Raw genomic sequence first — 24,984 nt, 5'->3', positions numbered from 1 at the left:
CTTTGGGCCACTCATTGAGGTTAGAGTGGTCCAAAGGATCATGTAGTTTTTGGAGAAGGTCCCGTTACTTAGGAAAAGGATGAACCCAGTCTGGGTAGTAGCCCTTCCCATAATGCATAGTATTATACACACCTGAAAGGATGTGTGCTTTGTATTGTGGAATACTAACGCAATTGATGTGACATCAACAGCCTCTATATACCTACTCTTGAGTAAAAGATTAAACAAGAATATAATTTCTTGTCAACTATAAGTTACTTTTTAAACAAGTGAAGAAACTTTCTATCTGACGGGAGATGTTTGCAAAGATTAGCAAGGCTCAACAAATACACTCACCAACTCTGATGGTGAGTAGCTGCAGACTGGACAAAATAGAATATTTTTTATTTAGTAAACAATTTGTTTTTAATATTAAGAAAACATAGAGAATATATATAATATAAAGGACCATTCCAGGAAGGAAAATTCCTCTGTTTTTTCCTTAGTCAAACCTTCTGTGGGATCATAGGCACAAATAAGTCACTGTCCAGTTCTCCATTCTGATGTCACTCTACTTGATATCACCTGCCATTCAAGAAAGAAGATTAATCGTATTTAGAGTTGAATACCATAGCTAATCCTTTTTCATTATTATTATTATTGTCTGAATATAACATTTTGTATTTGTTGCTTAGAAAGTTTTCACCTGTTTTTGTCTTCTTTGTTTCAGTGACACCTATTACATTGATCTGGTTCTTATTCTGCTAGTTACATTTCTTTTCCATTGATGCTTATGTTGATAGTATGAACTCTGCTAATGTTGAGATGGGATGTGTTCAATGATTTGTTTGAGTAGCTGACATTGCATTGTTTCCTCTGATTCCTTGGCAAAAACAGTGAGACCCTTGACTGGGCGACACCTCAGCCAGCATTAAATTCTGTACCATCATTTTACATAGTGGTTTAAACCATAAGAATACAATTTGGTCAGCTAAATCCTGAATTGCCAGCCCATCCTTGTTTGTTTAGTATCCAGGTAAGTATCTACCTGGATACTAAACAAACGAGGTACCCAAGACAGCATGAGAAGGTGAGGATTGGACATTAAGTCAGACGATCTAGTCAGTTCTCTGTATTCCTTAAAAAGGCTACATAGAGGTCTCCTCCCAAAAAAGTATATGTATACATTTTGAGGAACTACTAAAATAAAGTTTCCACTAAATGTGTAATATCACTCCATATATTCCTCACATCATTTTTTTATTTTGAATAACTATTTCATCAAATCTTGCATTCTGAAAATTTCACTCTTTGTCACTCCTGTAGTCTCGCTACCTCTCGTTTTGCTGCACCATACTTTCATTTGTTCATTTATACTTCCTTTCACTTCCTTATCATTTACTTTTACTTCTTCATTCTTTTATTCTTTCTCTCACTAGCTTTCATTCTGTTTCCGTTTCTTTCATTTATGCTAACTTTCATTACTTCAGTCTGTTTCGCATTTGTTAACTTGTAGTCTAACAAAATGTTGCTCTGTCTACAAATCCATACTTTCTCTCATCTCCTGTTCAGTTTCAAATACTCAAATAAACATATGCTCCATAAACAAATTTTTAACATTTCACCATGCATACATATTACACTCACAACATCAAACCAATTTTTAAAAATTAAAGTTGTTAGCAGCATTTGATTTTCATGCAACTTGCCTAGTCATGGCACTTGTAGCTCACCTTGTTAATAACAAATCCACTAGGCTAATAATTGCACAGACACACTAAGCTAACAAAAATAAATAATAGTACACTAAAATGCAAGCAATGTCGTTGATCTTAAACTTATTCACTGTCAGGTTATGCAGAATAGCACAACTTTTCCGGAACTCTTTACCACCACGAAACGTGTTGTGGCCCTCTACTGGCTGATTATGCATTTGGGAGACTGGTAGTCAGTTGTTTTTTTGCAAGTAACAGAAAATTGATCTCTGGCATGGGGAAAGTGGGATTTTTCTCCTGGGAAACTTAGTTCCCCCCCCCCAATAAACTAAAGAAAACCAACTGTAGAATCCATCCTATTTCAGACAATGACATATCATATTAGGGTTAGAGACCACGAGATGGTAGCACTTGTTTTTCAGTCTTTTTGCTGTATGCTGCTTAAAATTAGTGATAATCTTGGGCCAGCTATCTCATTGGCTACAAGTGGAGATTGACTGCCCACTTAGTAGTCTTATTCCTTATAAGGGAATAAGAGGCATTAGCTGAGTTTGATTTTTATAATATGGGGTCATCACCGCATTAATGATTATCCACACAATACCTATCATAGCTGTTCTTAAACTTATTCACTGTCAGAGCACTCGCAGTGAATCTGACAATCTATTCCACTCATTCACCACTCTCAAGCAAAAAATCTAGTCTTACATGCTGTTATATCCCCCTCTACTCTGCCTGTTAAATAAACTCTGCAACTCACACACTTCCAATCTGTTCTCATAGGGAGCATTCCACATATTGATAACTGTTGTACTTTGCCCACATTGCTAATTTATTTAAGTCATCCTGTGGGATAGCTACATCACTTCTATCAACTATTGCCCAGTTTTGCTTAGTTAGCAAACAACCAGGTACCTCCCCTTTAAATTTTTGCCTATATCATTAATGTACAAATTAAAGAGTAGTGATCCTGGAATGCTGCACTGATCTCCCTTGTTCACCTTGATTCAACTTCACCATACACCACTTTGATGTCTGTCAGCCATCCTGCTCTCCACCTGTGCTACCTGCTTAGTATCCATTCTTATTTGCTCTAACTTATATTTTTCATGTGGTATTCTGTCAAGTGCCCCTGCAAAGTCCAGTAGTGTTATGGTCTAACTATTTCCTTTATCCAATTCTGATATCACTTCATTATAAAATGTGGATAAATTACTAATGCAGGACCTGCCATTTACAAAGTCTTGATGCTTCTCATAGAGTATCATATTGTTGTCCACCCATTCCTGAATTTTACCTTTAACCACTACTCCTGAGATATTAATTTGTCTGTAATTTGCTACTTCTGCCTTGGAGTCACTCCTTTATGTAATGCAAATGCCTTACCTTCCTTCCACTCCCTTGGAACCTTGTCTGAGACATAACTTCATCAGAGGTCTGCCAGTTCCTGTGCATATTTTTGTAGTACATGGGCTGACATACCATCAAGTCCTACTGCTGTATTCACATTGATTTTTCAATATGCTGATCACCCTCCAATTTGTGTGCCTCAATTCTCACATCAACCTTTGCCATTGTTCTGTTGCTTTTCCTGGTTTTGTGATTATGATGGTGTCAGCTACTTTCTGTCATGCTGGGAATAGTGATATCTTAATATTACATTAATAATATTAAGATTTGTGTGCATTATGTGTATTATGGCTTTATGTAGCAGGCATTTGATGATTTTGTTAGCAATCTCATCTGAGCCTGGTGCTTTCCTGTTAAGTTTGGCAATGATTTTGTGTACCTCAGTGGGAGATGTTGATTGAATGGATATTTTAGCATAGAGTGTACATTTTGGGGTGAAAAGAATAGCAGCAGTATTATGGGCTTGTACTTTATTATTATTATTATTATTCCAGGCAACTTCAAGGAGTCTACAGACTCATTGAGGGAAGCCTTAACATCATGTCAAGAACAACTATTCGACATTCACACAGTATCTATCATACCTCACCTTGAACTCATTCACGGTCGTAGCACCCACAACAGACTCTGGCAGCTTATTCCACTCATTCACTAATCTCCAAGTAAAAAACCTAGCTCTAACACACCTGCTAACCACATTCTTGCCCAGCTTCCATGCCTGGCCCCTAGTCCTCCCACCACCAGTCCTATTCTCAAAAATGTCTTCTGGATTAATCTTATAGAAACCCTTCAGTAATTTGAATGTCTCAATCGTATCACCCCTTTTCTGCCTATCGACCAATTTTTGCAACCCACAAATCTTCAACCTGTTCTCATAAGGTTCATTCCACAGACCTGCTGTCATCTTGGTCACTCGTCTCTGGATTCTCTCCACCTCCTCCCCATCAAGAAGAAACCCTGGCACCCATATCTGGGCACAGTAGTCTAGATGGGGTCTTATCAAGGCTCGATACAGAGAAACTAACTTGTTTGTCTCTGCTTGTTAAAGTATTTTTCAGCAACCAAGTAATTTGATGAGCTGATTTAGCCACTTTTGCAATGTGCTCCCTAAACTTCAACTCCCTATCCACCAACACTCACAAATCCCTGGCCTCATCAATCTCCTGGAGTACGGTTCCACCAATGTGATATACTGCTGCTATTCTTTTCACCCCAAAATGCATAACCTTACACTTTGCAACATTAAATTGACATCCATTTTCCCTAGCCCAGTCCTCCAAACTATCCAAATCATCGTGTAAAATTTTGACATCCTGTGCACTCACAATTGCTCTACCTAACTTTGCATCATCAGCAAACAGGTGAACACTTCCTCTCAGATCCTATCCTATATCATTGATGAACAAATTGAAAAGTAGTGGTCCAAGAACAGAGCCCTGCGGCACACCACTAGTCACAAGCCGTCTTTTGGACTCAACTCCTGAATAAACCACTCTCTGGTATCTCTCCATCAACCACCCTCCTATCCATCTCACCAACCCTATATCCATCCCCATCTGCTCCAGTTTACTGATTAGAGTTCGATGTGGTATCCTGTCAAAGGCCTTTGCAAGGTCCAGTAGAATCACTGTAAACCCATTACTCTTATCCAGTTCTGCCGTCACTGTGTTATTAAACGTGAGCAAGTTACTGAGGCATGATCTATCCTTCACAAAACCATGTTGTCCCCCCCCCCAGACAATATCCCATTTTCATCTATCCAATCCTGTATTCTTTTCTAAACTAATTTCTCCAAGACTTTGACAAAGATTCCTGATATGCTAATCAGTCGGTAATTTACAACAGTAGTCTTGGAACCTCCTTTATGCAGTGGAACTATTTTCCCCTCTTTCCACCCCCTCGGGACTAACCCAGACCCGAGACTCAAATTAAACAAAATGGTCAAGGGTACTGACAATTCTTTAGCCACTTCACATACGACACGAGCTGGTATGCCATCCAATCCCACAGATGTATTGACATTGAGGTTATGCAATAGACTACTCACCTCCACTTCATTCGCCACAATTCCCATATAATCTATTGGTTCATTCATTTCTGCACTGTCACCACCTGGATGATATATTCTTGCAAAGTGCTCGCTCGGTAATTCAAATATATCAACTGATTCGGTTACTCCCTACCATCGGCATTCTTTAAAATCGTTCTGCTATATACATTTTTTCTTTTACTTGCAACATATCGAAAAAACTGTTTAGGATTCTCTTTAGCCTGCATGGCCAATGTTCTTTCGTAATCCTTTTTTGCTTTTCTTACCGCACTTGTTACCCTTCTGGCCTGCGCTTTATACCGTTCACGTGCCTGCCGGTCACCTTTCTCCTTAAATTCCCCCCTTTGTTGTTTCTTTTTTTGCAGCTCAAGCTTAATGGTGTTATTCATCCATTTAACCCCTACTTGATTTATTATTCGGACTCTAGGTATACAGTCAGCCATTGCTTCATGCAAACACTTCATAACTGGCTCCCATGCACTATCAACTTCTAGCCCTTGCAGTTGTACATTCCATGGCACTGAACTAATCGAACTCCTAAGCTTGTCATACTTACCAGCCCGATAATTCCACATGTACCTGTCTTAACTGTAAATTCCATACCTTTAGCCACCTCCCAAGTCAAGACCCTATGATCACTCTCACCATTGGTGGCAATGTGGTCATATTTGTTACAACCAAATCCTCAGATGCAGTTACTAGGTCAAGCACTCTCTGACCCCTAGTATTTTCCTTTACATGCTGTTGCAGATAGTCATCCCTTAATAACCGCATAAAATCCAATTCCTTCCTTCCTCCCGTGTGTCCTCTCCTCACTCCAATCAATGCGACCATAGTTGAAATCTCCCATAATAATTACCCTCCTTCCACTCATTTCTTCTATTTGCTTGTGTATACTATCTTCACCATCTTTTCCATCACCTGGTCTATAGCAGCACCCAATATTTCACCCTTTCCTTTTGCTCTCTAATAGACTCAGTTACGTCCTTGATGGTCGCACCAGGTTGGTACAATTTTGTCAAATCCTCTACTAACACGCCTCGTACTAGCGAATCTCCATACAGCACTCTCTCCTTCATTTTGTTTAAGTTCACACTCATACTCCTTTTCCTGTCATACTTTTTATTATTGGCTGGTACACTCAGTAGACTTTTGTTCATACACTCTAGTTGCCACTTTGCTCTTTGTATCGCTCTGCTCAACAACGCGATCTCACTCATAGCATCTATCTCATCTTTTTTATTTTCTGTTAAACCATTAATTTGCTCTGTATTAATACCATCATTTACACTTTCTACATTCACGCCCTCACAGTTCTCTGGTACAACCTTGCCATTTCTTGTCATATCACTATTTTCTTCATTCTGAAGTTTGACAAAAATATCACACTCACGACCTGAAATACACTTTAATTCCTCGTTTTCCTTACATTTTCTACGCACATTCACTCCTACTTTGCTGAAGGTCTAGATCATGGGTGTAATTTGGACTACACTGCTTCTCTAAGCTGGTCACGTAAGCTTCAACTTTATTTGCATTGTGGTAAACTAGACCAGTTCATGACTTGGTGGATTTATGGAGCTTTAGTCCTTTTCCAGAGCTTCTAGTTTTCTGTGTTTAAAGTTTTAGACTGAAGTTTTGTTTCCCATGTTGATTTTGAGTTTTTAAATAAATATCGAATTTCATTCAGAGCTATGAGCACTTTTTGTTCTGGGACTAGCATTCTGTTGTACTGGTGCCTGGCTCTGTTCTTTTCACAGATGAGGCTTTTAATCTCATCCAAAATCAGTTAGATATGCATAGTGGCAGCTGTTAACGGATTTGTTTGGTATGCTTTTCTAAACTCGAAATTGAGTTGCTGATTTTTTTCCTTTGAGTCATTTGTTGCAACTAGACTAATAGATTCATATAGAGTAGTCAGTTTGTCCAATTAACACTTGGGAGCCAATCTGTGTTGTGTGTGAGAGCCCAGCTGGAGAAAAAAACTGGGTTTCAGTCAGAGCTGAGGTTGTCCATCACACTTATTTGATTTCACTGTGTGATAGTTTATAGTATTGCTATGTCGAGGACATCAGAAAGTCCTGCCTTAGTATGCGTGTTCTGGAGGTCCTAGAATCATAGTGTTCCTCTCAGCAACAAAGTCATTATGGATTCTTCCATTTCAGTGCATAGTTCTGCTGTTCCAAGCTGTATGCTCGGTGTTCGGGTCTCCTGTTACTAGCACTGCTTGGTTGTGTCTAGAATTTAGTTAACTTTACTTCCAGTAAGTGGTTGTTTGGAGAGTCATATGTGGTATAGATATTTGGGGGGGGGGTATATCCTTGAATACCAATAAGTCTTCTGATCTTTATAGTATCTTAGAATTGTGCTTAAAACTTTTATTCCACATTTACCCCCCCCCCCCATCGTATATTGTCTTCAGAATCTTTCATGCTCATCCAGCATCTACAGCATGAAAACAAGCTTAAATTCAATCCATCCAAAGGAAAGGAGATAAAAGCCAGTCCAACTGTCATCTCATTGCACTCACCTCAGTTCTATGGAAAATAATGAAGAAAATCAACAACAACAGTCAACTCTTTTATCACCTTGGGAGCTCACCAATTAATTGCAGACTACCAATATTAGTTCTATCACTCTTGATCCATCTTGCCAACATTACCTATCTCTGAACACACATTATGGAAGGATTTGATGACACCCGTGTGGTCTCTCTAGACATTTCCTAAGCATTTGATCTGGTCTGACACAAAAGTCTTCTACTTCTTCAACAGCTTAATGGACCATTAAGATCAATCACTTTCTCTCTGTCATAAGTGGCATTTGGTGTAAAGTATTCAACCAGCTGTCTTAAGTCTTTCATTACCACATCCATCCATTGTGTTTGAGATTCTCTTATGGATCTTTTCTTGTCAGTTTTATTTGTAAGTACCTGTTTGATTAACTGCTCGTCTGATCTCCAGACGTGACCAAACCATTCAGTTCTTTTACTTCTTATATATGATAAGATGTTAGGTCTTTGAAACAGATTCCATAGTTCCTCATTATGTTTTCATTCATACAGGCAGTATTTTGATTGTAAGATGTTTAAAACCTTTTTCTCACTACTTTTCTTTCAAGTTTTCTATTATCTTTCTTTGTTGTTGACCATATTTAACAACCATAGATTAATATCTTAGATAGCTAAAATGATTTATCTTTGGATTTTCTTGATAATATTTTAGATGGCACAAAAGTCTAAAATAAATTACTATTTTGTGATCTGCTATCCACTTTTTGTAGCTGGAGTGTAATTTCCTCTCTTATCATTTACTATGAGTCATGGCAGATGGTCTTTCTTTTGTCACATTTCTCCACCACCTGCTAGAATCTCCAGGGATACTCTAGCAGTGGTAGGGAAATCTGACATTTTTTCATCTAACAATCTGCTTTTGTAATGCACAAGTCTGTGAGTTACAAAAGCTGGTTGTTAGATGGAAAAAAGAGGATATGATAGAATCCGTGTGTTGAGGTTTAAGTGTTGTGAAGAATTCATGTTGGAGGTTTAATGGAATATTATCACCACTGAGAAAGGATTAAAACAAATTTTAATGCGTCCAATATTTTGTCTGTCACAGAGACATCTTCAGGGATTACAAAATACTTTTTATAACAACACACACAAATACAATACAACAGTGAGTGAAACTAAAGTCCTATCTAGGTAGTGTGCCCTCTGATGGCATTTGCAGGTGGCCTAGGATGTAAAGAGGGATCTTTGATACGGTTGCATAAAACTTCCCAAAATTTGGGAAACTTTAATTATCAGAGATCCCTCTTTACGTCCTAGGCCACCTGCAAACACCCATAGAGGGCGCACCACCTAGATTGGACTTAGTTTCACTCACTGTTGTATTGTATTTGTGTGTGTTGTTACAAAAAGTATTTTGTAATCCATGAAGATGTGTCTGTGACTGAGATGAAATATTGAAAGCATTAAAATTTGTTTTAATCCTTTCTCAGTGCTGATAATATTCCATTAAACCTCCAACATGAAGGATATGATAAAAATGTGTAAGTTATTAAAAGAGTTTTATAGGATTGATGCAGCAGACCCCCCCCCCCCTCCTGCAATTACATGTATATTAATGATACAGGGGAAGATTTAAGGGTAGTGGGATATTCAATTGTTGCTGATGATGCATAACTGGAGAGGACAGTAGTTGATAAAGGTGGTGTAGATTCCTGCAGGATCTGAAAGGATTGAAGGTCAGAAAACATTGCAGAAGTTGACAAAATAGCTCATAGGATTACTTGGATGTTGAAAAACACTAACAAGTAAAGATAGAGAAGTTATTATCCCTCCTTATAAGGCTATGATTTGGCAGCATTGTGACTACTGTGCACATGTTAGGTCACCTGGATTTCTTGGGATCAGGAGGTGGTAGAGAATACAGAGACACGTGACCAAGCTGGTGACAGGCCTCTGAAATGCTCCCTATGAGAGGTTGAAGGAGTGTGGGTTGCAAGGCTTAGTCAATAGACAGAAAAGAGAGGACATGATAGAAACTTCTTAAGAGGTTCTGTAAGATTGAACTAGGAAAATTTTAAATATATGATGATTAGAGAGAGAGAGAGATCTATGGGATCACCTCTGGAAGTTGCGTAAGATTGGTTAGTAAGGGTGTGCAGACCAGATTTTTTGTTTGGAGAGTGATGAATGAGTGGAATGGATTGCCAGAATTAATTGAGTGCCCTGATAATAAATTAGTTTAAGAAGAGATATAATACGTAATGTGTATGAAGGCTAGTGTGGGTCTCTTTTGATGAGTCTTTTGACTCCATGAAGATACCCTTATAAAATAATATAAATAATATGGTAGGAAGTGAATGAACTTGGGGTCACCGATGGGAAATCATGTAGGAGTGTGGTAAGCAAGGATGTAAGGACTACTTTTTTTTTGCTTGAGGGTGATAAATGTGTGAAATGAGTTTGCCAGAGATAGTTGTGAATGAGTTCAAGGAGAAGTATGATAGTTATTATGTAAATAATGGTTAATACGGAGCTCCCATGATGAGTCTGTGACGCTTTTGCAGTACCCAAGAAAATAATAATAATAAAATTACATGAGATGATCTAAGGTGGAACTCCAGTGAACAAAGTGATGGGGTGATGATTCACTGCATGATGAACACTTATGACCAAGAAATCTACCTGGTTTTTCTCTAACTAGAGAAAATATACTTTATAATAGCAATGCTTTCCATGATAGGCAGAGCATGGAAGGAGGCTGCACTGTCAACAAGATAGGAATTGAATTTAATAGGAAGAGGTTATGTATTCTGCATTATATTACCAATCCATTGGGCTAAAGAATTAATCCTTTCAAAGAATTAATGTAAGTTTATAATGGAAGTAATCAGTTTGTATAACACATCTGATTATCTGCAGAAAGACCAAGAGCTTTCAGTGAATGAGAAATCACCTTAACTATTCCCCTGATGAATTGTCAATAAGTGAAATTACATGGTTGTAGTAATTTTCCATTTCTTGGAGAAGAGAAAAGGGTGAATACTACAAATGCTTACTTTGGAAAAAGTTAAGGTTCCAACTTGCAGTTAGCCTTACAGTCTAATTCGTTGTTAAGAAAATGCTGTTTAGAATACTTATATTTTGTCATATCTTCCGGTGTAATGTGCAAGTTTGATATTAAGAATATCGTTGATATCAAGAGCATTTTGTGGATCTCCTTCTGTATAGTAATTATTATTATAATATGAATGAGTAGTATTACTTCTTATAACTCCCTTCAAATAAATAAATAAAAATATCAGAAAGACTAGTTAAAATAACAGTGCTATAAAGCAAGAGAAAAAAAATCATAACAGATATTCAGTTTATTCTGTATTCTGATCTTATTTGGTTACAAACAACTGCATATGTAAATAAGATTTGATCAAGATAATTTTTATAATTATCGAAATCATCATTATCAAATTCCTGACATGTACCCTCAAAGGGCATACAGGATATGATAATACTACATGAAAAATTTACATCATTACTAACTTCCAATCTACAATTTTCCTCCAAATCAATCTCTTACCTGTCAAGGCTCCAATACTGCCAGATCTTATATTTCTATCTTCTAAGGCACTTTTTACTGTATCAATCCACCTACATTTTGGTCTTCCTCTGGGTCTTTTTCCTGCCAACCTGACAGATAACACTTGCTTTGCTAATCTTTCCTCTCCCATTCTGTTTAAGTGACCATACTACCTGAGATTAGCTCTGCTAGTGCATTCTGGCTGCTAGCAATGGCAAGTTCTTTCCTAATATCATCATTTTTAATATGATATTGCCACTGATACCATGTGTTCATGCCCCTAATCTTTCTTACGACTCATATCTGTGATCTCTAGTCTTTGGTGAAGTGTTTTATTTCTAAACCAGCTCTCAGATCCATAAGTTAAATTTGGTTTGAACACTGCCTTCTATATAGCTAATTTAATGTTTTGACTAATTACTCTCTCTTATTCCATATAAATTTATTCAGTTGACTTCCTACCATACCAGCTTTGTGGATTCTGTTGTTTATTTCCATATTTATAATAAATTTAGTTTAATCCTTTATCCCAGTGATAGCAAACAAAGTTTGCACCTGAAAATATCTTCAGGGCTGAATATAGTGTTGTACTATCTTACCTTGGTAAGTAGTACAACACCAGGCAACTCGTAGCAAAGGTGGAGCAAACTACCAACACTCCTATCCCAGTATTTCCCATAATGCAAAACACATCTCCTTGCGGATATGTCTAATGTTATGCATTAAGGGATTGGCCACTACTCAGACTAGTTTCGACATTTATTGACGTCTCTTCAGTGGGAGCCAGGCCCAGAGTTGGAGATACCAGGCAGAAGCAGTAGCAAGGTCATCTTTACCTATAGGAGTTGCCAAAAGGTTTGCCACCTTTTTTTATTAAATTACTCTGGATTTGGAGAAAGATGTTGAAAGTTTATTTTACACTAGGTTAGAATATAATAAATTTAGTTCAATCCTTTATCCCAGTGAGAGCAAACAAAGTTTGCACCTGAAAATATCTTCAGGACTGAATATAGTGTTGTACTATCTTACCTTGGTAAGTAGTACAACACCAGGCAACTCGAAGCAAAGGTGGAGCAAGCTGCCAACATATTCAGTCTTGAAGATATTTTCAAGCGAAAACTTTGTTTGCTCTCACTGGGATAAAGGATTAAACTAAATTTATTATATTCTGACCTAATGAAAAATAAACTTTCAACATCTTTCTCCAAATCCAGAGTAATTTAATAAAAAAAAGGTGGCAAACCTTTTGGCAACTCCTATAGGTAAAGATGACCTTGCTTCTGCCTGGCATCTCCAACTCTGGGCCTGGCTCCCACTGAAGAGACCTCAATAAAGGTCGAAACTAGTCTAGGTAGTGGCCAATCCTTTAATGCATAACAGTATACATATCCACAAGGAGATGTGTTTTGCATTATGGGAGATACTGGGATAGGAGTGTTGGTAGCTTGCTCCACCTTTGTTATGAGTTGCCTGGTGTTGTACTACTTACCAAGGTAAGATAGTACAACATTATATTCAGTCCTGAAGATATTTTCAGGTGCAATTTTGTTTGCTCTCACTGGGATAAAGGATTAAACTAAATTTATTATATTCTAACCTAGTGAAAAATAAACTTTCAACATTTCCATATTTAATTTACCATCTTCACAAAAAATGGTGCCTTGGTAACTGAAATATTTTACTTGTACTATAGGTTCTCCATTCACAATGCAGTTGATATTTTCAATGCTTCTGCCTATTTTCATTGCACAAAATCCATTACAACAGTTATTCAATTTAGCCAGGGAACCTTGAGAATTGAACTAGATTTATTTAAAAGTATAACATCATCTGCATAAATTAAAGAGCTGACATTAACATCTCCAATTTTGATATCAGGTTTAATAATATCATAATGTGATCCATATAGATAATGAATAACAGAGAGGATAATGTACAATGAAAATAGGCAGAAGCATTGGATGGGTACTATGAGAGCTCTACTCCAATCATCTGGAATTTATCCTTTTATTCAGGCCTTTTGAACTATGCATTGCAGCCACTGCAAGACTTTTATACCTCCATACTTGAGCATTTCTGATCGAATATCGTCTACTCCAGCAGCCCTTCCACATTTCAAGCTTTTGATGCTTTTTCTACTTCAAGTATGGATATGTATTCCTGATTGCATGCCTGTTGAGTGTTTTTTACCACTGTGCTGTCACTTATTGTTTCATTTAGCAATTTTTCAAAGTAAATACTCTATACATTAAGGATAGCTTTTTCTCCAGTTTTCATGTGACTGTCACCTTTATCGTCTGATTACTTTTACAGCTGTTTCCTCCTGTTGTAAAAGCTCATTTCTGAGGTTTTTCAACAACCTCTAGAATATCTTGCTACCTTTCTGATGTTCATTTTCTATGTTCTTACCAAAGTTTTCCCATGACTTTTGTTTAGCTAGTTTTATACAGTGTTTAGCTTTCTTACATTTGTCTCTGTATTCTCTAGGAGCACAAGCTGACTTATTTCCCAGGAACTTTTGATATGCTTTCTTCTTTTCCTTCACTGCCTCAGTGTCCACCCTAGAGTTCTGAATTTTCTATCCTTGTAGACAACCTCACCAGATGCCTCTTTGGCCGAATCAGTCGATGTTTTCTTCAGGTCTTGCCACCAACTCTCCAAGGTTTGGTTCCTGTTCTCAAACTGTTTCATTTTTTCGTGAATAATGTTGGTTTATTTTAGTCTACAGTTCATATTTGAGAGCTGCTCAACTTTTATTCACTTTCAAACTTTCTTACATGTTCTTCTTTTCAATAGGAAATTCAATTTTATCTTGCTCAAGACTAAATCATGATCACTTCCAATTTCAAATCCTCTGTACACTCCAGTGTCCTGCACCAGTGAGAAAGCATCACTATCAGCAGTAACATAGTGAGACTTTTCTTATTCCTTGCATTCTCCATTATTGAAATCATAATTAAAATAAAATTTTCTCATGTTTTATCACTAGTTCACTTTCATACTTAATTGTGCAATTTATCTTTTTTCAGTACATTATGCATTATGGAATATAAAGAAATACTTGAGTCAGTATCATTGTGCAACTCTGATATCACAAAAAACAGTTTATCAAAGTAATCCTAAGTCACCCATAAAGAGTACTCTGCTAATTTTGTCCATTATAAGCAGCCAAATTAAAGGAGCTCTCACATCCTTTGACCCCATGCTCTATCTTTGTGATGGTGTGTATTGTCCATAAAGTCACAAGAGCTTTTTGATAATCCTAAAAGACCACGTGACTTGCATGCTGATTGTTTACATAATCGACATGACTGTCTTGAGTAGTTTATTAGTGGTCAAATTGTGTATTTCTTTATCAGGTAATCAGTGAAATTAGTAGTTGTAGCCAAATCATTGTTTGTGATATTAAAATTATGAGTTTCCCCAGTGTCACGTGACTCTTATCTATTAATGTTGAAGATTACAAACATTTCATTGATATTTTATTATTTACAGAACACTAATTGATAAAGCCAATCAGTGGCTTCAACAAAATCCTGCATGGGAAGTCAAGACTTGTGAAAGTGTGGAATTCACCCTTGATCAAGAATATTTTAATTATGAACTCACTGTGTTTCATGAACATCAGGGAAGACGCATGTGGTATATTCGTGGACTCAGGTATGGAATATAGTGTCATAAATTTCTTTTTTTTATTTAAAAAAAATCTTGAGTATTCCATGTTTTAGGAAAAACCTATATTTTACACTATGTGGCAATACACCATTTTGCTACTTGTATAGAGAAAAATATTACTACTACCATTAAGATTACTCTCGATATTTCCTGTAGTCTGATTTCCACTGATGTCATTCTATGTGAAAAGATTGTGCTGTGCATCATCATGTGATATGAAGTCATCTGCTATTTATATTCAAGTAGCTTAGCTATGAAGATACCTCATGTGTAAAATTTTGCTTGTTTATACTTTGTAAAATAAGAATCAAAACTAATATAATTCTTATATTGAGTTTAATGTATATAAAGTATTGCAATCGGCTATTTTTCAGTATTAATTTTTGTTTCATTTGAGTTATTAACCACCAAGCTGGTTGATATGCATGAAATATATCAAATATTTAATGCTTCGTATGCATGTTATTCAGTGATATATGAATATTATTTCAATTTCAAATGACATTTTGCATTCATTTTGGGTAAAGGGTTAAATTATTTGGTCATGGACAAAATAATTCAATCAATTCCTTTACATGCTCCATTCCATTAAAAAAAAAACTATCATTCATTTGCTTCTTGTCTGCCTACTATTCACCTGTCTTCTGGACTTTGCACAGCATCACTCTTACTAGTAAGTTACTATTATTAATATATCAGAAGACTCATCATGGGAGGTGCACACTGTTACACAGAAAGCTCATCAAACTATGCTTTAAACTCATTCATTATATCTGCATTCATCACATTAACAGGCAATACATTCCTCCTCGCCAACTATTCACTATGCAAAGAACCTACTCCTTACTCCCTTGTCATATCCTTCTTATACAGTTTTCAGGGATGGCTCCTTATTCTATCCTCTCTTTGCATTCTGTGAAAAATTTCTTCCACATTGACCTGACAATAATCCTTTACCAATTTAGACTTCTCAATCATATATTGCTTCTCCTATTCATGAGGCTTTGCAAATTGCATTCCTACAATCTACTTAAATATTCCACATTCCAAAGACCATTTTCCCACCTAAGTCAGTCTTTTCTGGACCTTTTCTAATATATTCTCATCACCAATGAAACAGGGGACCAAATCTGTGCATGTAATCCATATGAGGCCTGATCAAGACCTTATACAATGAAACCAGAACCTCTTTATTTTTGCATATTAAGATTCTCCACATCATTCCCATATTCTGATGTGATTACTTCACAACTTGTCCAGTGTGACCTGTAAACTTCAGATCCTTGTCCATCACCACTACTCCAAAGTCTCTTGTCTTCCAGGTGTATGCTTTGCATTACATTGTTGCCTTACTAAATTTCAGCCTTACACTTTGCAACATTAAACTGATAGTTACACTCACTTGCTCCTCATACAATCTATTCAAGTCTTCCTTTAAGTCCATAACTGCTTAATTCCTTTCTCCCCAGTTTTTACATAATTTACAAATAGTTATATATCTCCAGTTAAGCGTGTCCCAATATCATTAATATATAAGTTAAACAACAATAGTCCTCAAACAGATTCCTGCAGCACACCACTAGTGACTTTCTTCTTTTAGCATACCGCAACCCTATCTATACACAACTTGTTGATACTTATATGGCAATCATTCACCTATCCAACTCATTAATCTAGTCTCCAATCCCATCTGTTCCAGTTTAGGTACCAATTTTATCTATGGCAATCTCTCAAAAGTCTAAGTATTCCACTGTATATGCATCTCCCTTGTTCAATACATTCATCATATGTTTGTTAAAGGGAGGTTATGTTTCACAACTTACATAAGTAAAACATAACCTTCCTTTAACAAATCAATTCTTGCTGAATATCAAAAAGACTGCTTCTGATTTCAACCCACTTCTGTATTCTAAGTCTGGTGGTAAGGCTTATACATTGACCATTCATAGTTATATTTTTTTAAGGAATTACAATGTAACTACTATATTATTATTATCATTTTTCAGGCCTCCATGGAGTCAAAAGACTCATTGTGGGAGGTCCTTCCTAAGAAACACAAAGTCTATCATACCACTCCTTAAACTCGTTGACCGTTCTCGCTCTCACCACTCCATCAGGCAATGCATTCCATAGTTCAACCACCCTCCATGCAAAGAAACCACTCGTCATCCTCTTGCTCACAGTTTCCTTTCGTAACTTTCAGGGATGGCCTCTTGTTATCACTCCTTCCCACTGTTCAACCAAGCAAAAAGAACTCCCCAGATCGGGGAGTTCTTTCGCTTCAACCTTGTAACCACCTCTCAACAGTTTAAGTCTCAATCATATCACCTCTCCTTCTTCTATCCACCAAACTCTGCAGTACACATTCCCTCAGCCGATTCTCATAGCTATCATTGTACAATCCTGAAACCATCTTTGTTTATCTGCCTTTGTACCCTTTCCACAGTTAATTTATCCCCTTCAAATCCTGGGGACCAAATCTGAGAACAATAGTCCAAGTGTGGTCTGATCAGGGTCTTATACAACGGAATGATAACTGTTTTATCTCTGCAGGTCAACATCCTTCTCATTATTGCAGTAATCCTCTGTGTTACCTTCACCACGTTTGCAATATATCCCCTAATTTTCAGGTTTCTATCAATCATCAACCCCAGATCTCTTGTCTCCCCCTACTTCCTCTGGTATAACTCCTCCCATAGATAATGCAGTGTCCCATCGATGTTTTCTAAACCTCAAGATCTTACATTTTGCTGCATTAAACTGACACATCCCATTCATTTGCCTATCTCTCTAGCTTATTCAAATCCTCTTGCAGGGCCACTGCATCTGCACTATTACTAATAATCCTGCCAGCTTTGCATCATCTGCAAACAACTGAATATCCCCTTGCAATCCGCTGACAATGTCATTGATATAAAGGTTAAATAATATAGGTTCCAGTACTGAGCCCTGTGGGATCCCACTTGTAACCCTCTGCTTCCTTGAAACTGCTCCACCATACACAACTCTCTGATACCTATCGGACAGCCAATCCTGAATCCAGTTGACCAATCTGACATCCAGACCCATGTGCTGCAACTTAAATATCAGCTTATCATGTGGCACCCTGTCAAATGCCTTCGCTAAGTCTAAGAAAATGGCAGTATATGCCTTTCCCTCAATGCTCTTGTAACTTTATCATAAAGGCTAGTATATTGCTAAAACAAGAGTGCCCCTTTACAAGTCCATGTTGACTCTCACAGATAACATTACCCTCATCTGCCCAATCCTATATACAGTCCTTCACTACTTTCTCCAAGATCTCTAACTACTGATGACACACAAACTGGCCTATAATCAGACAGTCTGCTACTGTCCTTATGCAATGGCACTATCTTACCTTCCTTCCATTCCATGGGCACCTTTCCCGCAGCCAGACTTTCATTAAAAAGCCAGGTCAAAGGCACTGTCAGTTCCCTAGCACATTCTCTCAAAACTTGTGGTGAAATACCATCCAGTCCAACAGCTTTACTGATATCCAGAGTACTCAGTATTTTAAACGCACTCTGCTCCTGTACCTCTAAACCTTGAACCTGCGCTATCCCTTTAGCATTAAAACTGAACTACAATAAATTTAATTAATACTTCCAATATTTCGGCAAAGTCAAATTGTCATCATTAGGGAATAAAAAGCATAAGATATGTTCATGCAGGAACTACACTAAGTAATGAAGATGAAGCATGTCAACTGAGAGTAGGCCTAGCCTAGGGTCCTAAATAGTGCCCTCTACTGGGCTAAAATGAGCATCCTTAGCTGTTGGACTAAAGTGTGGAGGATAAGAGCTTCCAAATTTTGCGGTAGTTTCATGCAGCCAAATTTGTTGAGGTTAGGATAGTTTCATAAGGCAGAAGCAGATTAAAAGAAAAGTCTTTTGAATTTATATTTGCTGCAATGGAGTAGAATGGCTTTTTTTCTAACATAGTCTTTGGTGGAGTGGATAAGGGATGCTAATTTTTTATATGGTCTGTAGGTGGTTGTAGTTTTTTGGACATGCCTTGGATATATAGAATAGTGATAGCGTTGGTGTAGTCTCTGTTCTGGAGAGGGAGGGACAGAGAGAGAGAGAGGGTGTGTGTGTGGGTTGGGGGTTTTAATATTTTTTGGATATGATAGGAATTGTAGCCATTGGTCAGTAGAGGGTATTGTTACCTGAACTAATTAATTTAACCCTATTATATAAAAAATTTAGTTTAATCCCTTATCCAAGTGTGAGCAAACAAAGTTTGCACCTGAAGTATCTTCAGGACTGGGATAAGGTGGTACAACACCAGGCCAACTCATTGCAAAGGTGGAGCAAGCTACCAACACTCTTGTCTCAGTATCTCCTATAATGCAAAACACATCTCCTTGCGGATATGTCTAATGTTATGCATTAAGGGAAGGGCCACTACCCAGACCAGTTTTGACCTTTATTGAGGTCTCTTCAGTGGGAGCCAGGCCCAAGTTGAGATACCAGGCAGAAGCATTAGCAGGTCATCTCTACCTATAGGAGTTGCCAAATGGTGTGCCACCCTTTTTTAATAAATTACTCTGAATTTAGAGAAAGATGTTGAAAGTTTATTTTTCACTTGGTTAGAGTATAATAAATTTAGTTTAATCCCTTATCCAAGTGTGAGCAAACAAAGTTTGCACCTGAAGTATCTTCAGGACTGGGGTAAGGTGGTACAACACCAGGGCAACTCGTTGCAAAGGTGGAGCAAGCTACCAACACTCCTGTCTCAGTATCTCCTATAATGCAAAACCCATCTCCTTGCGGATATGTCTAATGTTATGCATTAAGGGAAGGGCCGCTACCCACTGAAGAGACCTCAATAGAGGTCGAAACTAGTCTGGGTAGTGGCCCTTCCCTTAATGCATAACATTAGACGTATCCTCAAGGAGATGTGTTTTGCATTATAGGAGATACTGAGACAGGAGTGTTGGTAGTTTGCTCCACCTTTTCAACAAGTTGACCTGGTGTTGTACCACCTTACCCCTGTCCTGAAGATACTTCAGGCTCAAACTTTGTTTGCTCACACTTGGATAAGGGATTAAACTAAATTTATTATACTCTAACCAAGTGAAAAATAAACTTTCAAAACCTATTATATAAAGTTTTAATACCTTACTTGTTGGGAGGGTAAGGTGACTGCTTGTGAATGTCAATGCTGGTGTATATGTGTAGGGGGGTGATTCTCTAAACAGGCAATGCCACAGATTCATCAGGCTACATGTAATCTAGGAAGGGGAGACTGTTGTCATTTTCTTTTTCTAATGTGAACTGAATCTTGGGATGTTGCTTGTTTAGGTGTGTTAAAAATATGGTGAAAGCATCCTGGCCATATGGCCAAATGGAGAAAACATCAACAAAGTGTAGCCAAACAGTGGGTCTATATGGGGCAGAGTTTAGAGCTTTTTTCTTCAAATGTTTTTATGAAGAAATTAGTCAGGGAAGGAGAAGTGGAGAGCCCATTGCTGTCCCCTCTGTTTGTTTGTAGAATTTTCCTTGCCAAACGAAATAGCCAGAGTTCATAGTGAACTTAAACAAGGCTGAAATATTGGGAGAAAATTTAGTTTGAATAAGTCTAAAGTATATTTAAGTGGGACATTGGTGAACAGAGAGGAGACATTGAAACTGACCATAATGTCAGGTGAGGTTCTCTATACTGGCTTTTAAGTGGGCTGAGTTTTTTGTGTGTGTGTGTGGGGGGGGGGTTGCCAGTTTATTGGGAAAGCACTTTTGTTTAATTTGTATGTGGGTGAATCAATGGAATCTGCATGAAACTGCCTCAAATTTGAGCTCTCATCCTCCACACTTCAGCCAACAGCGCCAATGATGCCCAATTTAGCCCACTAAGAGGGCACTGTTTAGGACTTTAGGCCTACTCTCAAATGAAATGTTTCATCTTCATTAAATAATGTAGTGTCTGTGTGAACATATCTTATGTTTTTATGCCCTGATGATGGCAATTTGACTTTGCCAAAATATCAGAACTATTAATTAAATTTATTTTAGTTAATATAGTCACCTACATTGTAATTTCCTTAAAAAATACTGCTTCTGTATTCTAGCTCTCATCACCCTCTCCTACTCCTGTTGTCTTATTGAATCAAGCTTACTTAACTCTCTCACACACACACACACACACACACACACACACACACACACACACACACACACACACACACACACACACACACACACACACACACACACCTTTTGCTCACTCACCAGTAAGTTATCTTTTCTCATTTTCTTTATACTTGAGCTTCCCATGATTTCATACTGATTAAGATGAAACACCCTGATGAATTGCTCACTGAATACTTTAACTGTATCCTCTGCGGCAGTTACCAGCCTTCATCCATTAATATCACCATAATCATTCTTCTTTCTGCTTGCTGCATATTGAAATAATCCTGTGGATTTTTCTTTGCCTAATTTGTTAATTTCTGCTCATACTATACTATTGTCCTTACCAACTCAGTTATTTTCATTCATTTCTATCTTATTCAGCCGTTTGTCCTTTGGAATACATTCACACATTGATGCTATTAACTATCTCTTTGTCATTGCCCAAGCAGCAGTTTATTCCTTCCTACTTAACTTCTCATTCCATGCTTGGAGCTGTACCCGAAATGATGTAGCTCCACACTATATCCTAAGCTTTTCGTAATTGAAACTTTAGTCACTTTGCCATTAACTTTACTAGTGTTACACTTTCATGCTCTTTCTTGCTTGCTGCATTGCAAAACATCTTTGAATTTCTTTTGCCCTGATTGCTCCATCTCCTTGTATATTTTTCCCCTCCCTTATCATGCTTATAATTTTTCCAGCCTATATATTATACTTCTCATGCATATGATCATTGCCTATATCTTAACCTCCTCCTTCATAACTTTTTATAGACTGCTTTTCCATTTTATTCCTACGTTATCTGCACGACTCCAAGTATACAGTTGTATAACATGTAGATACATAAATTGCCCATGTGAGAAATTTTCTATCCAGTTTCTTACTCTCTTTTCTTGCTGATCATTCTGTATTATTTGATGAAATAATACAGAATGATACCCTTTTTGACTAAAAAAAAAGTGTTATTAAAATGAGTTCTGATATTACCATAACAGTATTTTTTAATGATTTACCTAGTTTCTCATACTGTTTAGTGTGTCTCTTGAGAAAAATGTTTACACTACACTTTAATAGCTTTATCAAGAAATTCAAAGCTGCACAGATGATTTGTGTCTAATTCAGTGCAACAAAAATCAGATGCTCATCCTCAACCAGATATGGTCTTTCTTCATAAAACATCTTAATTTCACAGAGCTTGAGTGCAATGGACAATACATTTTTTGAAGCAACAGTGAAGCACGCCCGATAGGCATCATGATGTGCTGAGGTATGACAATGATGAGTTGAGACAATGAACAAGAATCATGAATGATAAGCAGGTAGAGCTGTGTGAGAAGAAGGGAGTGCATTTGTGGATGTGTGGCATGTATTTGAGGAAAGAATGGATTTGTATAAAAGTATCAGTTTGCATTTGAATGGCTTTGGAGTACTAGAGAAACTGTTGCTAGAAGGAGGTGTGGTGTTTGATGCAAGCAAGAGGTGAAGTGAAAGATCAGGAGAGCAGAATGGACGAGACTGAAGTGCTTGGCAATGGAAATAGTGATAGTGAAAGATGAAGAGGAAGCAGGAATGGAAGAGAGAGTTGAGGGGGGGGGGGAATGGGCAGGAAAACCTGGCATAGGGAGAGTGGATGTTGAAAGTGGTAACTAATGTTATATTAAGATGATTAGCATAGAAATGGAATGGATCAGAATGTGTGAGGGGGAAGTAGTTGAGACTGAGGAGATGTATGGGATGAGTTGCGATAAAGATGACTGAGCAAGTATAGGTGTGGTATAGAAATGATAACTAACAGGTAGCCTGGGTAAGATTGGCTACAATGGAAAAAAAAAATCCTTAGCCCACCCATGGTGCAAATGTACTATTATAAGTTTACTGATAACCTTTCGTGGGTGGGAACCACATAAAAAAAAATAAAAACTCCTTCAATCCCAATTTCATAATTGTATATGAAAAAAATGTACCTACATTCCAGTATTTAGCTGCAAGATTTCCAAAAATTTCAGAAGCCAATGTTATGGACAATATAATTGTCGGACCTTTGTATACAGCAGGCAGCATCAGTGGTGAGAGTTTGACTTTTGAAGAAGGCAACAGATTATGAATTGGATTTATGTGTAGGTAGCAATTAGTTTAAATTTCCCATAATTTTTGCCACTCATTTAGAGTTGCCTGTAATGTATGGTATATATATATATATATATATTACAAGAAGACAACAGAACCTAGACAAGAAGTTCACAGGACTCTTATACCATATATTAAAGGCACCTCTAAACAAGTGGTAAAAATTCTGAAAAAAATAAACTCATTGCTACCTACAAAGTAATCAACCAAATTCATAATTTGTTTGCCTTTTCCAAAAGACGAACTATCACTATTGATGCTACCTGGCATATACAAAGTATCACATTCGTGTAACTTGTCTTACTGCAGACAAACAGGAAGATCTCTCAACAAATTCATCTCAGAACATCATGAACACATCTGATCATCAAACCTCACAAAATTGGGCAGCACAAATTAGGATTAAAAACATCAGCCATGGGATCCTGTAGCTCAACTATTACACCAGATCCATGTATAAACATGAATGTTTATACAAGAAAAGTGCTGAAGCCCTACTTTGACCTAATCTCAGTTCATAATGACTGCCTCATCATTCCTAAAGTTTGGGATTGTCATCCTTAACTAAATAATTGTATTCTCAAAGTATTTTAACTCTAAATTATCCAATTTAATTTTATTTCCAGCCCAGTAGTTCGTAATCAATATATATGCGACTCTATATAAAACACATTGCAATGTAACGCATGCACTCTACTGTTTCTTTTATTTAAATTTCTTTATTGTTGTTCTATGCTCACACTTATGATATGTAAGATGAAATAATAAATAATTTTTTTTATTGTGGTACACATGTGATTCTATAATAGTAAACCTGGAAGTTATAATGAACTAGTTGTTCAATTTATAATTGTATCACAAGTTGAAGATCATGTCAGAAGATTGATTTCCTTCATTCTCACATGAACTTCCTTCCTGAGAAACCTTGGTGCAGGGCATGAATACTTCCATTAAGGACATCATATAATGACACAGTAGTACCAGGAACAATGAAATACCAGTATGGTGAGAGACCACAGTTAATTTCTAACAAACAGTTTTTAGCACATTCACACTTTGAATCTCCTTCATATAATCTGCTTTGTCTCTAGATTTTGTTGCTTCATTTTTTTGCCTTCATTTGCTGCCTTTGTCCATTCTCCTGTTTTGTCCTTATTTATTATTATTTTCTGAAAGTTGAGCACATACGGTCTCATTATTCAAACATTGAAATTCTTTCTTGTGAAGATTTCAATGTCCATAATTCACACTGGCTCTCCTTCTCTAACTTCACAAGCTGAAGAGGAGCAGAATTGTTTGTTGTCAGTAATAATTTAATACAAACCATCCATCAACTTAACAGAATACCAAATAATTCTCATCATTCTCCCAATACCGTGAACCTTTTCTTAACAAGCTTTTCCTCAAAACACACCACTGATATTAGCTCTCTTCTTTCTGCTCCATTCATATTTAATTTTCTACAGACCATCCTTCTCCCAACCAATCTCGGCTTCAAAGTCCTATAGCAACATGACAGTGCATTTGGGATGACTTTTAGGATTTTTATACCTCCTTCATAGTCTTATTATTATTTCTGCTCTTCTTATCAGAGCACAAATGCCATCAAAAGCCTGAAATGTGGAAAGGCAGCTTGAGTAGATGATATTCAACCAGAAATGCTCAAGTATGGAGGTATAAAAGGCTTACAGTGACTGCACTGCATTGTTCAGAAGGCCTGGACAGAGGGATGAATTCCAGATGATTGGAGTAGAGCTCTCTTAGTACACATATATAAAAAGGAAAAT

At 37.1% G+C, this 24,984-nt stretch overlaps 1 protein-coding gene across 1 annotated transcript in view; it reads left to right on the top strand.

The window, feature by feature from the left end:
• The window catches only part of LOC150110080 (uncharacterized), a 143,474-nt gene that overhangs the window by 12,292 nt on the left and 106,198 nt on the right, over positions 1 to 24,984 (top strand). The window contains exon 2 of the mRNA XM_090407740.1: positions 14,736 to 14,900. Coding sequence (XP_090263866.1) covers positions 14,736 to 14,900 — 165 coding nt within the window. The remainder of the gene's footprint in view (positions 1 to 14,735; positions 14,901 to 24,984) is intronic.

The sequence above is a fragment of the Typopeltis vanoorti genome, chromosome 1 (assembly GCF_054136105.1).
Source record: "Typopeltis vanoorti isolate ZY-2024b chromosome 1, IOZ_Tvanoo_1.0, whole genome shotgun sequence".
NCBI classification, from domain to species: domain Eukaryota; kingdom Metazoa; phylum Arthropoda; class Arachnida; order Uropygi; family Thelyphonidae; genus Typopeltis; species Typopeltis vanoorti.
This window is presented reverse-complemented; position numbering and strand designations above follow the sequence as displayed.